Source organism: Triplophysa dalaica, chromosome 13, assembly GCF_015846415.1.
Source record: "Triplophysa dalaica isolate WHDGS20190420 chromosome 13, ASM1584641v1, whole genome shotgun sequence".
NCBI classification, from domain to species: domain Eukaryota; kingdom Metazoa; phylum Chordata; class Actinopteri; order Cypriniformes; family Nemacheilidae; genus Triplophysa; species Triplophysa dalaica.
Window position 1 is genome coordinate 4,403,468 of NC_079554.1, and position 18,021 is coordinate 4,421,488.

At 38.8% G+C, this 18,021-nt stretch overlaps 1 protein-coding gene across 1 annotated transcript in view; it reads left to right on the forward strand.

Annotated features, from left to right (window-relative positions):
• Nucleotides 1-2,395: 2,395 nt before the first annotated feature.
• Nucleotides 2,396-18,021, forward strand: part of rev3l (REV3 like, DNA directed polymerase zeta catalytic subunit) — a 54,876-nt gene continuing 39,250 nt past the window's right edge. Inside the window, exon 1 of the mRNA XM_056763666.1 lies at nucleotides 2,396-2,893. Coding sequence (XP_056619644.1) covers nucleotides 2,755-2,893 — 139 coding nt within the window. The 5' untranslated portion in view covers nucleotides 2,396-2,754. The remainder of the gene's footprint in view (nucleotides 2,894-18,021) is intronic.

Consider the following 18,021-nt stretch of genomic DNA (forward strand, 5'->3'; position numbering starts at 1 on the left):
TTTTAATTGTATATCATTCAATTATGTCTTCTTGTTCGTGTGTGCATGGGGGGAGGGGGTTTAACCTGGACACAAGATTTTGCAATAATTATTCATAAACCCAGAAATGAACATAATGGAGACATTCTTCCACAACATTTAGTTAAAAGTAAAGGAGCATCTTCGTGCAATTTTTTAGGATATAGCATATAAAGGATATAAAAGGAAATAGAAAAGACAGTTTTGTAATTTTGAATTACAGCATGATTTTGCTCTCATGAGATGAACTGCTTATGTTGTAAAACTCATAATTACATGTAAATAAAATAAGGATTTAACCAAACACACAACATTTATAAGGCTAGAAATAAATGCTGATTGTGGTGAACTTACTTGTGGTTCCAACTGTTTTCCCCACATTCTTTCAATTAATTAAAGCGATATGATTTTATTGGCTTAGTAATTCAGTTCTTTGTTTCTAATTTCATACAGTGACATTTTAATAACAATATAAATATTCGTTTTTCCCCTGGATATGTTGAAGAATGTTTTATACCAAACGGTCATATTTTTAAATCCCCAGAGAAAACCGATATACTTTTATTATATACGTTTTTTAACAACAGGAAGTACACTTCCAAACAATGTGATTAATTATATGACTCAAGAAAACATGCATGACAGATAGTTTAAACAAATTTACTCAAAGCCTGGAAACAGTTGAGGCTGGTTGAGGGCTTGAGTAGCAGGGTGTCAGGCTTCTTGTTGTTAACGTTCACAGGAAATGGGTCTGAAACACCAGCGTGACACAAATCTATCACATACTATACACTCTTATCAAGAATAAACATTTTCTTGTCTCTGTATTGGTCGCCCATATTACATTTCAATTCTGTCTTAAACATCTTATTTTCTTTCTTTAAAAAGAAATTTCTATCTTTGCCCTTTGTGCTTGTATAAATCTTCTTTATACACATGCTTTCAGCAATCACACATCTTATCTGTCTTTTCCAGTCCTTCCTGGAGCTCAGGCTTTCTTTGAAGGCAATGTAAAGGCACCTGAGATAAGTCAATGATTTAATGCTGCTAAGTGAACTGAAACGATCGCTTTTCAGCTCAGAAATGCAGAAGCATGGATTGTCACTACAACAGTTGGTTTTCACCATGTGCCACAAAAAGTATCGTACAGTTTATTAAACTGAGGACTAGGCCTAAGTTAGCCTAAATTAGTGAAATTTAGGAAAACAAAAAAAATTATTTTAATCTACATTGATGTTTTAAATTTAGAAAGCTCTAACATGTATTTTAGTATAGGACTATACTAAACTTGGTACTGGAAACCGCATTGTAACATTGTGCTGAAGAGCTGAAATGCAAGACAAAAAGAAGAATGTCACTGATCGATATGAACCCGGCCTACATTTATCTGTGGATAATGTTGTGTTTGCTTTTTAAAAACATTTTTTTATTTTCATACATGAAAGGGAGGGACACAGATTTACTGGCATCTCCACCTGGTTTAGGGGCCAGATTTACTACATAGTGCAAACTGCGTGTCTTTAGTAAATCTTGACAGTATTTTTGTTTATAAATAAATAGACAAACAAATACATTAAACCCTTAAGAGTTATGAAATTAAGTAAACATATACGTTTTTTGAACATTTCGGAATTTTATGGGACATTCATATATGGAAAAAAAGTTTAAACGAAAAGCACAATTTTCACTTTCCATGAACTTGTGAAGCCTACGCCAGCCCAAGCCATCTCGCGTGTCATTTTTAATTGGTAACCACAAGATGTCAGCAAAGACTACAATCTGGAGTCGGATGCTGCGTTTTGGTTGTTTGTCGTTGGCGTAGAAACCACGGACACTCTCCGCCCTTTTACGTGCTTCTGGCCAATCGGCGTGAAGTCTTTATCTCACAGGGGCAGGGTTAGGCATAAGTAAATACTTGTTTTTTCGCTTGGGTATCCCTTCAACTTCCACCATTTTCCGCTTTTGGTCTAATGTGTATAACTAATAAACGAATGTGACGGCATTTAGGCTGACTGAGCTCGCCAATTTCCCCCGTTTGTCCTAAAGTGATAACAACCCTGATTACTCAAAACCAATCTCTTATTATATATTATTTATAAAAAAAGTATAACTGTTTTTTGTTCATGTTTAGGTGTGTCCTTTCCTTCTGTCCACCTTGCGACCACATATTAAGCGCTCTTCGAGGCTATTCCGTAACCTCTCCATGTTAGTTCCGCATATCGAGAGCCAATCAGCGCTCGTCTCTTTCGTTGAGCCAATCAGACCTCGCCCCTTCTTCGGGTTGGACCAATCAGAACAGATACTGCGTGGAGCTTCCTTTCGCAGCAGAAGTGGGGCTCAACAATGAACCGGCTGACCCTCTGGCTAGGCGTTTGGAATACTGCAGTGCACTCTACGTGGATAGGGGAGGGACGGTGACGATTAGGGTTGCCCAACAATGTTGTGATCGTATTACAGAGGCGGGGGAAAGGCCACATTGGATTTTTGTTTTAAATTAAGTGCATTGCGTCTTTGAAGCGCTTGGGATAGGCTCAAGACTGTGCTCTTTGGTTTTGGACATTGGGAAGCATTTGCATCGTGGGATTAGCGCCTGATCATGCTTCCTATTACATGGGATTATTATTTGCTCAAAACCAGCATTACAGTCCACGTTCTGCACATATACAGAGCATTGAAGCATTAAAATAAGGCAAGGATTCATTTGCCGCCTTTGACGCTTGCCCTGCAGATGCAAACATGTTCTCGCTGAGAGTCGTCACGGCAGATTATTACTTGAGCAGCCCCATCAGAGACCTGGACGTGTGTAATTCGGATTTCAGAGACAGCGATGTTAAGAAAGTGCCCGTGGTACGAATCTTTGGGTCCACACCAGCAGGTATGCATTCATGCGTTTGGTTGTTAATGTTATTTGTAGGCAATCTCTAATGACACATCACGTCACCCAACTGTTGCGATTAGCGATAATGTATTCAAGCAAATAGCTTCCTCGCATGGCTGTTCTCTGTGTGTGCATACGTTAGGGGGTGAGGAAGGAAGATCGCCTTTGGTGTGGTCCATACGCCATGTTGTCAATGCGTTCCGAGAGAAAAGTCCGACCGCCATGTGGACATGTTTATTTCAACCATAACCCACTTCGGTTGACATCTCCGTTCGTTATATGATCACACTATGCTCCGTCATATACTATGACATAAAAACGGCAAGCCACTTTGCATGCTTTGGATTTAACAATCATGTGGTTGTGACGCTGGCTGGCATGTTTTGCTTTGGTATAAGGTTAAAGGGAAAAGAGACAGACAGGGGTCACTGTTGTTGGGGTGGTGAAATCAGTGTTCTGTAACAATCTCAATTTGTAGGCGCTGTGAAACATGGACAGAATTTGCAGGTATAAAACGATTGTTATTGTACTATATAAGGCACAATGACACGGAATCGGGCTCATAATTTAGAAAGTCAATAACTATTCTGCCGCGCGTGTTTGTGCGGGCAAGGTTTCTACTGCCCGCGGCATGCTCGTGGAGTTTGTGTCTCACTACTGTAAATGAGCACGTGAACACATGAACTGTATCCGCAGAGCTGCTCCGGAGGTTAACTCTCCAACACGCACTGATGAGGTATTTGCGACCAGCCGTCAAGATAAAAGTCACGCTTAAATGTGACACCCACAGAAAACTAAATTCAGAAAATATTTTAAAAGCTTATATCAGAGGCCCTAAATTTGTTATCAAGAAGACCCTTTGAAATCAATCCTTTTCTGTTGACACTGAGGCCATAGGCATGCATGAACACTGCTCAAAGTTATATATTTCTTTTCAAATATAAAATCTTTTGGAAAGTAGACTAAAAGTATGGATGATTCATCTTGCACTTCAATACTTTTGCCCAATTAAAAGTACTCTGCAAAGAGTAAGCCCCTCCCCGAGTACTGTTCATCCAGCAATAGCTACTCATGACAAACTAATGACTGCTGCTGCTTTTAAAGAAAGGCACAGAATGTATACAAGTAGCATTTGATGCTGACATAAAAGAGTTATTAATATTTGGTTCAGTTAACAGAAATCTTTGACAGTGATTTGATAGGCGGTCCATTGCAGAATGGCCCCTACCCAGTTGCTGTTGTTTCGCACAAACGTGGCTGGTTGTTTAGAAATGCCGCTTGAAGAAGATATATATGTGGTATATCAAAGAATGCTCATGACTCTTTTCTCATTTTCATTCTTGTACTGTAACATTAAAGCCCAATTTATGGTTCTGCGTCGGACCTACGGCATAGCTTAAGCAGAGACTCGTATCCGACGCCATAGACTGACGGGCACCTCTCCAAAAATGTAACAACGCATCAACTCAACGTGGACCGCAAGCACTGCGATTGGTCTGTTTAACCCCTCCCTCAGGTCAAAAAACTCTGCGATAGAGTCATGTTTACTTAAACAGATTTCCGTATAAATTATCGAAGTAAATTATTTGTGCTTCTGTATTTAACATCTCAAATCTGCAACAAAAGTGACTAAGTACTTGCCACTATCACTGCTAATGCGTCTCAAACGAGCTGCTACTTCTTCGGCCTCTTGTCTTGTTTACACAAGCAACACATGTGAGGACACTGATGCCTGGTGCTCATTGCCTGTCGACACGGACAACGACGTAGAAGTATAAATGAAAACCGATACATAGCCTACAGCGTAGAGGCTACGGCGAGGTCTGATGCAGAAGTAAAAATCGGGCCTAAGGGTGAGGCGTCCCAATACTTAAAGCGGACATAACATTGCGCAGTTTCTGCCAATCTCAAATTAATCTTGATCGAGTTGTATTTCTTACTTTGTATCTTCAAAGAGTCTTTAGTTTGGTCACATTTATAAAAGACGGATATAGCTGCACGAATATTTCTGCAAACATACGACCTCCTGAGGGGGGTTGGGACTGAAGCACGTGCAAACCCATTTCCAACAAAACACAGACATATGACTCAGGTTCACTTACCGCGGGAGGTTGATGTCCGGGATTTTACAGTTTCAGACAATCTCGAAATCCATCGTTATATCCACCGTTAATATAACTTTCCTAACAAAATAGCTGCTGAATTTTGCGAAAACGCAGTGTTCTCTTGCTCCAGGTGGCTGAGGTGTTCGCATGCTCCTTCTCCCTCTTTCCCGGGATGACGCCTGGGCATTAGGGCTGGGGGTAAACGATTATTTATTAACCGATTAATCTAACGATTATTTTATCGATTCGTCGACTAATCTAACGACTAGTTGGACAATTAATCTAACAATTATGTTTCTGTTGCTCGATTTATAAAAACATAATGTATCTCAAATAAATACCAAAAAAATCTTAATAATATACTATATTAAACAACAGTTTTGCACAGCAAAAAATATTCTGCTTTACACAAAATAAAATAAATGAAATTATTTTACTGATATAGAAAATGAAAGACCAGGCTGTTTACTCTTTACAGTACTAACATAACTCTCTTGTCAAAAAATTCTAAAGTTGTAGTGCAAAAAAAAAAACACTGTACAGTGCACAGTATAGACATTCCTCAGTGTTTAACACAATATAAAATTCCTGTTTTTGCGTATATTTTGCGTGCATTGCATCTGTTTCCCAAGTTAGAACGCCAATGCTTTGTCCTAGAAAACACGATAGCAATGCATATTAGAACAACAGCTATGACAGTCAGGTATTTTAAAATCTACTCTTAACCTCGCTGTAGTGCTACGCTATGATTAGTTTATTTGAATGCTAACGTGGCTATCTAGCAGCTGTGCACTTTTGTGGTGCTAGGCTAACCAATTAACCAACGTATCTTAGCTCTCTGTGCAGTTTGTTCGTGCTAGGTTAGTAGCTAACGTTCACTTTAGCTTACGTCAGCTACTATAAATAGCGGTGTTCTGCAGCCGTAAACTAGCTTCCATTTAAGCCAACATTAGATGATAGCTAAAGTTAGCTAAACACGCCTGTCTAAGTGCCAGTAGCTACCTAGCATGTACAAACTGCACGGAGAGCTAAGATAGTTAGCTAGCACCACCGAAGTGCGCAGAGCTCAAGCTACACTACACAAATTACATAAACGTCGCTACAGGTCTAGTGAGCGTGATTTTCCGAGAGAATTGTCCAATAAGGGACTAAGAAAAGTTGTTATGAAACTGATTTTCATGTTAGAATTTTTTTCTGAAAACTATACGAAAGCTGGGGTAGTGTATCGAGCACGGAAATACTATCTCATATGTCTATCTTGTTTTAAAATAAGTTGAACATGTCAAGCATGAGAAGCCAGCCCGTTTAACAGTGTAAAGAAGTCAGAATGCATGTAACACTGTGGCACCCCACCTTTAAGAGAAATATTAAATGTGGGCCAGAGCATGTCTGCAAATACATCATAAGACAGTTATTATTCTGATTACGACTCAACATTTATTAGGACCCAATCCCTCTTCATATGGCTGATGGTCAGTCTCGATTGGAGCAGCATGTCGTCCTTTCTTTTGTTTAGCCGGGGTGGGGGTCAAGCAGCACTGAACATGCTTCATATTTGAGGCCTCATTGCTGGAAAAACATTCTATTGAGTTCAATCCCAGATGTTTTAATGAGTTATTAACCTGTGTTGCTGTGGTGGTGGGATGTTTAACCAGAAATGTGTCACCATGTACTGGTGACTTTCTGTGATCTTTAAGCTCATTTGTACTGCCCCTATGGAATAGTTATGTTGTGAAGTCAAGCACAGTCTAATAGTCAATAGACGGCTCTAAAAAAGCGCTTTGGATTAGGCTTTATAGAAAGCTACCAAGGTGGACTGCGTTTAAGGGGAAGACATGATTCTTCGTGACACCATAACCTGGAAAGTTGTTTGTGTGCTTTTGTTTGAGGGAGTGTTTTGCGTACTGGGAGGGCGGGCAAATCCTGAAAATTGACTTGAATGAGGGGTCATGCATGAGGCCCAAAGGAATAATAAAGGCTTTCGGCTTTCCCATTCTTTTTTCCCTACCTACTCCCTCTTTCTTACCTCTGTGGGGTGTGAATAATGAATTCCTCCCTGGGTCTATTCATAGAAAGGGGTACTTCTTAGATCTGACAGAGACTCATTTGCAGGCCCACACGGATTTTCACTATTAGGAAAATGAGAGGAATTCTATTGTCTCTTACGTATGTGAAATGTAGGCACAAAACATGATGCGTTTATGTAGTTTTAAGTGTTTCTCTGAAGGCAATGAGGCTATACAGTTTGGGTTGTATTCATAGTAAACTCCTAAAATGAAAAAAAAAAGTTTAAATATCAGTAAATAAATACAGTCCAAAGCCATGACAAGTCACTTTTAGAAGATACAATAAGCATTGAAAGTCTCTTTATTCTGTCAAAATGACTATAAGATCCGCTTCCTATTTATTTAACCAATCAAATGCTTTCTAGTGGAAGTGTTTAACTCTGTAGCTCTCTGTAACTCACCATTAACGATAACTCTAGGACCTCCATTCATCTCCGGAAAACAAATTCAGAGCCCTATTTTATGAATCTTTTAAGGACCAGTGTTTTCTCTTGCAGTTTTACACATCCATGTGTTGGTTCAATTGGCATGGCTGTGTTACTGTTTTGTTGTTGTGTCTGTGCATTTTAGTGTCAAGTAAAGCCTGTTTTTCCTCCTCAAAACTTCAAATAGGGTCGTCGCCATCAAGTTGTAGCTTATAAATAAATGTGCACAGATGTTTTTTTTTATCGCGCTGTAATTCCTTAGTTATGCTATCTTAGTTGATTTTATTTATCTAATGCAAAGCTAAGCAGGACAGACAGTGACCATGAAACAACAAAGAAAACAATATTTATATGCTGGCGTGATCCGCAAGATTAGTCATTCTTCCCCAGATTATGGTCACGTAATAAACAGGGCAACAAGCACTATACAATGGATCCGTCTTTGTTTTTAGGATCAATTAACAGTCAGCATGGAGGTATTAAGCCTGTTTACTTTATTTTTTATCTTTAATAATGTACAGTGTAGACATTAACATTGAAGTCTTAATTCCGTGTTTATGTCACATGAGCGGTTATACATGAATCTGCTCTGGTTAAGAGACAAGATTTTATGCGCGATCATATGCGCAAATCCAGTGAGGAATCATAATGCTGTAAACGAAACGCTTTTGGTTATTGTAAAAGGGGGAGGGACCACTCAAGATGTCTCGCGCCCTCTCTGTTTTTCAGTTGATATTACGTAAACACATCAAATAATGCTGTTCCAAGGCAATTCAGTGAGTCTTTAAAGAGTACCTAGCATGAGATCATGAAAATGACATTTCATCCAGTCTGTTATGTGGCATTGTTTGAAAGTAAGCTGTTTGCCAAGTTGTAAGTCCGAAGGTGAATAAATAACAAACTTATTTGCTTGTAAAAATGTGAGTCGACTCTGAATCACACAAACGAGACGTGGAATAGTACACCCACGTATCTACTTCACTATACATAGTCCCCGCCTACGTTTTTGTGAGACTGCCGGGAAAACTTATCTCCTCCCCCAAACACTGTCGCTTGTTCGTTATGCGTGTGTCTCATGTCTATAGCCTGTGTTCTACAGTGTGACACTAAGTCGGTCTTATTTCAACTACCAAAGGAAGAACGTCTGAGGGAAAATGGTTACAATTCATTTTTCAAACGATACCAAATAAGTATAACCCCATGGTTGTACTGTGCGCGCGTCATTTCAACGAACACTGGTTTAATAATCTTGGCACGTTCACTGCAGCGTATGTGAAACGACTATCCTTGAAAGAGGGGGCAATACCAACTGTATTTGGACCTGTTAGCTCCAAATAGAAATGCTCTATGTCAGTCAAGCAGTAAGGTACGAATAACTGCCTATTACAACATTATAGTGTTTTTACTAGTGGTGGGCATAGATTATTTTTTTTAATCTAGATTAATCTAGATTAATCTTGGAATTAATCTAGATTAATCTAGATTAAAATGGCTCATTTGAATTCTGCTGAAGGCATTCAGAATATGTGTGCTACCCAAATAATGACTAAAAGTAAGTCTTTGAGAATGGGTTTCTCAAGCCAGGTGGCGCATTAGACCAGGGGCTCATCTCCTGTTTCCAAAATGCATCTCAAACTGCTTGAGAAAGCTGTTCTACTATGATAATTGGTGATGAAAATTAAATTATGTTCAATAAAATGAACTTGTTTACTTCCGCATTAGCTAAGGGATGCTTTCGTTTAGGTGGTACTTGACTGGAAGAGCTCCTACAGTACATTTACAATCCGTGTATCATTCGTTCTTTTCATATTCAATTGAGATTCCAAAATCTGAAAATTAAAAAACGGTTTGTTATTTCGTTATTCGTTTATAAATGTGATACCAAAAAACAAATAACGGGTCATTTTTCGTACTTTTGATTTAATGCTCAGATCAAAAATGGGAAATGAAACAAAGGGGACACGACAGATTTTGATTTTGAGATTGAATTTGTTCGATTTGGGTAAGCCGGAAGTTATCTTCGTGTGTGTATGTGTTGCAGTTAAAAGAAGCCTGAAAACCCTCAATCTTGCAGTGATTGACTAAGTAATTTTTTTTGTAATTTCGTATCGACACCCTGGCCGCACTGGAATCATATGCTGATTTAATTAAAGACTTATTTGAAACTGTCAGGACACATAAAGAGATGTCAACTACGCTGCAGAAGATGGGTATCCAGCGAAGTTCTGAAATGAGACGAGGCTGAATCCAGCTTCTTATTCGCAGTTTCTTATTCACGCTTAGCTTCTTAGGGACCATCTCGCGTTTCTCTTCTTTTACGTTTTTAAAATAAAAACTTTTTTGTGTGTGTGTTTCTGTGTGCGCGCGCGTGTGTGTGTGTCTGTTGGCGTGTGTCTGTGCCTGCCTGCGTGCGTGTGTGAGAGAGAGTGCACAGAGGATGGGCTGCTGCTCGCTGTCTAAGTCATGACCTGCTGAATGCCCCTTGAGATGACCGTGAACTTCACGTGGAACCTCCATCACCCACTCCCCTTAACATTCTCTATATTACTTTGATCGAACAGTTTTTTTAGGCAGCCTATGTCCACCATGAATATTAATCGAATCCAAAAGTACCTACATGTTTGAAAGTGCAATATTCTGGTGCAGAACATGCAGTACGGTTTATGCATGAGTAATTTACGTGTATATTTGTAAAAAAAACATAGTATACACCGTTTTGTTATACTTTGCATATATATAATTAACTGTTTTTATTCTATATATTTATTTTTTCTATTTCCTTTGTTTGTCTATACTGTATTTTTTCATTCTGAGCTCCTGAAACCACAACACGTTGCTTGTCTTTGTGTGCACAATTTGAAAATAAAGCTTATTCTAATTTTTTACTGATCCATTGTTCTTATACAATTTATTATACTCTTGTTGGTCTTAGCCAGTGCATTATACACACATTATATTACTGCTATGTAGTTACATGTATATATATTTAAGTAAACTTTGACACAGAACTGTGTTTTTGTACAAGTATGTCTTTGATGGTGCGTTAAAAGTTCCACAGCTAGGTTACACCTTGTCTTGATGTCTACCGTCATGCAAGAAAACAGTTTTACTGTAGCATTTTTGGGTTATTGGACAATTTGGGGTGCCATATCTCGAGTTCTTTGAGGGTGCGTTAGACGTTCTACATTGGAGTTATACCCAGTATTCATGACTAACATCTAGCCAAAAAGCAGATATTTTTATTGTAGCATTTTGTAGCAGAACTTCGCTGGATACCCATCTTCTGCAGCGTAGTTGACATCTCTTTATGTGTCTTGACAGTTTCAAATAAGTCTTTAATTAAATCAGCATATGATTCCAGTACGGCCATGGTATTTACATTTAGTCATTTAGCAGATGCTTTTATCCAAAGCGACTTACAAAGAGTGAGGGAGCAACAAGCGATATGTCATACAGGAGCCATAATACATTAGATCTCAATGCAAAGTTACTGGTTTCAACTAAAGCTAGACCACTACCTGTTGAGAGAAAGTGTTTTTTTTTAAACCAATTCCGCATTGCACAAGGTGCCAACAACCTTAGTCTTGTCGATGTTTCTATTGGGAAGCTTCTTAAAAATTAATATTCCCTGAAGCAAACCCGGCGGCTTCATAGCTGCATCCATGTTAGCACGTCACGTTTGATGCGGTAATTTCACAGTAACGTTATGTTGTGTTCAGACCAAACGCGAATGTCGTGTCAAGCGCGAGTGATTTATGTGTTAATGCAAAGAGCCAATAGACCTACTTGCTGCGCGAATCGCGCGAATGAAGCCCTGGTTATGAGATGATGAGGCGGCTTCTGCTTCCGCGAATGACGCGAATCACGCGAGTTGAAAAATCTCGTTCTCGCCCCGTACAGTGCAGTTTAGCTGGTATACATCCGCGCTAAAATATTAAGGTGAAAGTCATCATAGCTTGCGTAGTATAGACCCAGCTCCCAACCCAACTTTGAGAATAGATTAACGGCGACATTTTTTTTATCGCGCGATAAAAGTCTCACTGCGTTAACGTCGTTAACGCCGTTAACGGCCCACCACTAGTTTTTACACATTTTATTTACATAAAGTTGTTGTCGGACACTCCATAAACCAAAGTAGGACCTTAAAAACCATATGCTACGTACTCTTTAATGAAATGTTGGAATTTTGTAGATTTTTTTAAATAATAGATCAAAACGAAAAATTGTACAGCCTTCTTTGCCCATATTTTCCAAGGATGCCCTTCTTTGATCATGACTGGATATATTATGAATTTATATACATTATAATTCAACTTAAATACATTATTAAAGCGGACGCAATACACGCAGTTTCTGCCAAATCTCATATTACTCTTGAGTACCTATGGAGTTGTATTGCATACTCTGTATCTTCAAAGAATATTTAGTGTGATCACATTTATAAAAGACAGATACAGCTGTACGATTATTTCCGAAAACAGGAGAGACTTTAACGCATTCAGGGTGGCAGGAGTACAGCATAAGCACACAATACATCTATATAATACATCACAATACATACACGTAACTGTAAGTTTGTTTTGTGTAACTTATGCACGTACACTGAAAAACAGGTGCTATGCGATTTTCCCTGGAGCTGCGCTGGCGTTCGACTGGGCGCCCAGGGTTGAAAAATTCTCAACTTTGGGCAGAACACTGCGCCTGCAGCAGGAGTTTCCAGCCGAAGGCCTACTGTTTTCAGCAGCATAAATTAGGGATGAGTCACGAATTTCGAATATTCTAATAGTTTATTTAATTATAGAATTTCGAATAGTGTGTGCGATCTTAAAAAAACTCGCCGTGTTTTCACGTGTAACACGTTCATGTAACCAAAGGGTGGCGCTGCCAATAACGACGCACCTAAAACCTAAAGGCTGTCAATCAAGAGACATTAGAGGAAAACATTTTTCCCACAAGAATTGGTAACAAAGTTAAACACACTGTAGACCCGCGTGGCATAACGGAAACGGTAAATTGAGACGATGTCAAAAACGAGTTCTGTGTGGGGCCCTTTAATAAAATGAATGAGAATAAAGTGCAGTGCAAACTCTGCAATGCAAAGCTGGCTTATCATGGATCAACAACTACGATGCACAATCATTTGAGGGCGAAGCAACCAGCAGGTCCATCCACAGGTCAGCAATCAGTTGCTAGTTTTATGGTCAGATCAACCAATTTGGATGCCAGACGGGCGAAGCAAAAAACGGCTTTAATTACTAAGATAATCGCTAAGGATATGCTTCCGATCGGCTTTGTCGAAGGAGAGGGTTTTAACAATCTTAGGGTGTTTGTACAGCCCGAGTTTACTGTTCGTCTAGAAAAACGATCACTGCCAGACTGGAAAAACTTTTTCATGACAATAGAAATATAAGCCTTTTGAGTTATTAATTCATGAAACCGCTCCGAACTGTTAATAAATGCCTTCATTCGGTTAATATGTTTTAACAGATTTAAGTCTGGTCTAAAATCTTTATGGCTTTAATATATTTTCTTTGATCAATCGCACTGTTTTTTTAGTTGGTATAAATGTGCATGCTCATATTTTACAAGGAAATGTCCTAGCATTATGAGCGGTTGATGCTTATCGACGTACTGTTAATAAGTGCCGTCATTCGGTTGTTAATATATTAATGTTTCAGCACGTTATTTCAATGTATGGCTCGATGTAAGATTGTCTATTCCATAATACATAAAGCAGTGTGCCGTCATACGGATTTAAAGCGTAAATGTTCTCTCTCTCCGTTTGTGTGTGTGTAATACTGTAAATGCGTCCATGTGGGGGAGGGGTGCGAATTTCGATGAATTTTCGAATAGTTCTCATCGATCTTCGAATATTATTTTTGCTTTAAATGCCCATCCCTAGCATAAATGCCTCGGTGGACACAGCCCCTAAGAAAGTTGTTACGTAAGGGATTTACATGTCCGCAAAAAAACAATACTATCGCTGGGGGGGAGTGAATCGAGCACAGAAATACTACTTCAAACTCATTTTTTGACAGGTTGACCATGTCAAGCTTGAGAAGCCAGCACGTTTAACATTGTAAAGAAGTCAGAATTTATGAAACACAGTTGCACCCCACCTTTAATGTTTTGGGTGCTGTGTTAAAAATATGTGTCTTTGTGTGTCAGCAGTTTTAACATAATTGCATTCACCATATAAGTGATTAGGGGCATTTGACAAAGAATAATGCACTCACAGTTAATATAGTCCAAGCTTTAGTGAAGCTGTGCGTGATGTATTTCAACTCTATTATTCCATAGGAGAGGGGGAGTTCAGGGTACAGGATATAAATAGCACTCTGTTTTATGTCGCTCTGTCTGCAGAGCACTGAGACGCACACAAAAACACTGCTGCTTTACATTGCAGCATCTGTCGTCTCGAACCAAGCTTCTGAAGATTCACTGCTTCCGATATAATGGTACACATTTTTGTGTTGTGGCTGTATGTGTTTCCATTGCAGCCGTCTGTTTCACACACACATGTACACACACGTACACACTCGCTAATGCAGCAGCATTCGCACTGTGCAGTCTGTTGTGAGTGACAGAGACACGCCATGAATATCAAATTTCCTCCAGCATAAGAAAGTAAACCCCAGCACAACTGTAGAGAATTTAAAAGGAAAGTGAAATGGATTGACTTTAGAGATCCTGCACAATCTTTGCTTCCCAGCATCTTCTGCATATTTGGACTCTGTTCAGCAGTTAACCAGTGCGTGTGATGATGACTATGATTCTACTTTTTACAATGAGGACAATTTAGAAATTGAAACGCAAAGAGAGCTTCCACGCCGGAGAGAGTTTATAATATGCAGGATTAGTGTTTTCCTCACACGAGAGAGCTTGTGATTTGTGCGGTTCAGAGCTCTCTTTTTCGCTAGCCTGGTGTTTTTTTCAGAAATGGGGCGCATCGTTTCCGGTAGAAACACTTTAAAAATTTGTAAATTTGCACAGCGACCTCTGCAAAATTATCACTCGCTAATGAATATTTTTAGTCATCGTCTATCGCAAAATTGCACAATGCAATTTCTTATTACGTTATTTACATACATCAATGAGAAAAATATCTTCCCAAACTTCATCAGAACGCTTTTAAGTAGATTGCTATGATAACTATGATTTGTTATATCCGTGGGTTTCATGCTCTTTTAGATCTATGTATTACAAGTTATAAATAAAAAGCTATCGTGCTTTGAAGGATACAAAGTCATTTAACTCTTTCTTCGCCATTGACGAGTTATCTCGTCATTTAAAAAAAACGGTTCCCCGCCAAAGACGAGTTATTACGGCAATCAGTGTTTGTACTGTTTTACAGCAGGTGGCGCTATTACACACCTTTGGGAAAAAGTACAGAATCCCGGAACCTAGAATGTATATGTTATACCGTTTTTAAGGATTGGTAATCTGGGCGGAATCTTTGACAAAAAAAATTAAATTATCTCAGCTGTCAGCTGTCAAAGTGATGCATTTTTGAAGAAACCTACCCACATCTACGGAGTGATAAAAAACGAACAAATGAAGATAGATGAATACGGTTTCTTTTGTTTAAAAGCTGAGACTCTGTGCTTTCATTTGACATATTGTTTGAAAATTTACTGTGAGCCATTAAATTTGGGTGAAAATGTTAAAAAACGCTGGCATGGGCTGGCAACTTTTTTTTAAAAGAGGCTGGCGGTGAATGAGTTAAGGGTTAACTCACCATAGGAGGGAGTTACTGACTTGTGATGAGATCGCTTTTCTCTCACACCTACGCAATATAGCATATAACATATAACATGATGTCTATGTTGTTTTATCTGTTTCTTCAGAAGGTTATGATGACAGTGTGTTTCCGACAGTACACTGACAGTACAATGCGATCGTTTTCCACCATTTCGTATCCAATATAACAATATCATTTAACATGTAATTGTATTATAAATCATTGTCGAAGTTTTGGCCAAAAAAGTGTTTTTGAAACTCATGGCGACTGTTAAAAACCTATTAGATACCACTTACATTCTTTAAAGGTAAAAGTGTTACCTTTTCCTGTCAATCCATGTGGATTTTGTCCTTAAAAAATGCACTCTCACTTTAATTGAGCGTGTTAGCAGCGCAGCAAAATAGACTTGAAGCCTAAATGATTGCTGCACTGCTGCTTACGTGCCGCTATTGCTACACGAGCACAGGTTGCATACGGTATGAATGCTCTCATCTGTTAAAATGTGTGCAAAATAAAACGTGCTGTTTACGTGCTGCTCACGCGTGTGGTATGAAACGGGTGTAAGACTTGTACACACCGGGACGCCAACGTTTTTCAAGCCCTTTTTCGGCGCTCATACCTAAACAATTTTCACTGGCGATGAGCCGACATAGATGATGCTTAATGATAAACAGAAATACGCCGGTACACAAGGTGGCGCTGTGCAACTTTATGCTTCTGACACTCGTTTGTCACACAGAAGAACAATTCATCTTGCTTCCTCTTCATCAATGTGTGCTCGCAAGACCGTTTTGTGCTTGAGCGCCACAAAGTCGTGTTTTACTTTAATTTCAGCAGCTCCAGGCACGTGAAAAAAAGCACCAATCTCATTGGCCAGTTTGATTGCTACTGATTGAAAGTAACATTTTCCATTGCTAAGTGCCATTCTGAAGTAAAGAAGTTTGTAAACACTGCAACACTGGTTTATGTGCGCCTTTTTCCTTGACAGGAGTACGAGTCAAAAGTCTAGTGAAACAAACCTGTGTGTATTTAAGGACGCCTGTCGGAAATTCTGTGTATAGGGGGTTTGCAGGAAGAGAGATGTGTTGGCATGAGAATCACGTGCCTGAACACTCAGCCCTTTTCTTTACTCATTTACAAACAGACACACAAAGGAAAGGGAGCTTTTAGTTGAGTTTCCCTGTGTGCATCTTGTGGCTTTATGAGCATCAGAAATACACAGTTGTTAAGCATATCTTTATTTCTCTTCTACTCTACTGCCTGTTTCTTCCTCCATCTACCACCCCAGCTGGGGGAAGACGATGGAAGAGTCACTCCATTATACTCTGTTTGAGTAGCACAGAAGCCGGGCTGGTTGCTTAGCAACTGCAGCAGCTCTCACACGTTGCTGGGATGCGTCTGAGTGAGCGTGTGCCACCCTAAGGATCCTGCTATCTGTGTGTGTGTGTGTGTGTGTCTGTCTGTATGGTTCATGAAAATGTCAAACCAGATATTTTGGTGTCTTGTTGTTTCTTTGTGTTTTAACTGCTGCTTTCTATATCCAGACCGGAATCATAAAGCATCCTCTGGAACAGATCATTCATCATATGTCAGTTTTTTCAGTCTGTTTTAGTGGTGAGTGGATTAGGGTTTTGAATTGAATTGACCGATCAATTCAATTTGAATGCATAATTACAGTATAACAAAAAACCATACTGAATAACGTTATACGTTTGCATTTTTCTTTGTGCCTTACTCTGCCAACCCTCTTTCCTAAATCTCTGTGTATTAAGGATGTTGCGGTGATGAAATTTCCCCACCGGTTAATAGACTTGTAAAAACACAGGTTGTACCAGTGACACCGGGATTGAGGGGTTTGCTGTGGGGTGGTCGAAGATGAGGCCGTGCGCATGACGCTTTTTACTTTCAGTTTTAAGTTAGAGGCAATTCGGGAACAGCAATTGCTTGAATTAATGGTGGGTTCAATATTTTCTTAATAAAGACACAAAAAAACAAAAAAATAGTACTAAGAAATTTGCTTATATTAAACAGACTGTACAAAACGAATATTCACAGCACACATAAAGCAAAAATAAATCAGAAATGAAAATAAGAGAAAAGTTGCCTATATAACAAACGGGTAATCACATGACGACACACATTGTGCAACACATAAATAAATGAATGCGAAACGGAAAATGGTTATGTTAAATAAATAAATAAGCATGGAATTCTAAACGAAAAAGGACAGGAGATGACAGGATTTTGACATTTACTTAATAAAATTAATACTTTCTTATCCCAAACGTTCTTCTCACAGGGTACCCCACGATATGATACGGTTCGCAGTACATGGATCACGATACCGATAATATCATGATGCGCCGAAATGACGATAACCAATATATTGTTTGGCAATTCTATATCAATACATCCTGACATCTGCCTAACTATGAAAACTAAATGCTTGTGCAACATTTGTCCACAAAACTATTTTCTGTAGGTTAAATAATAATTGCCATCATTAGTAACATTTCAAGCAAATTAAACATTAAATGCTTAAATTGAAAGCTTATCTTTGTAAACTGACTAATTTAATACATTTAAAACATTTAACACGTTCATTTTTTTATACTGGTGCATTTCTAAATTTACCAGCCACTTATTTAAACCTGGGAACATCTTGGTGTAAACCAGCTTAAATGAAATCAACCTAAAAAACAGAGAGTGCAGCGATTTTTACGTTCATTCACAAATATGCATGGAGCATATTTTTTTTACATCCAATACTAAACTATTTCTCGGACTA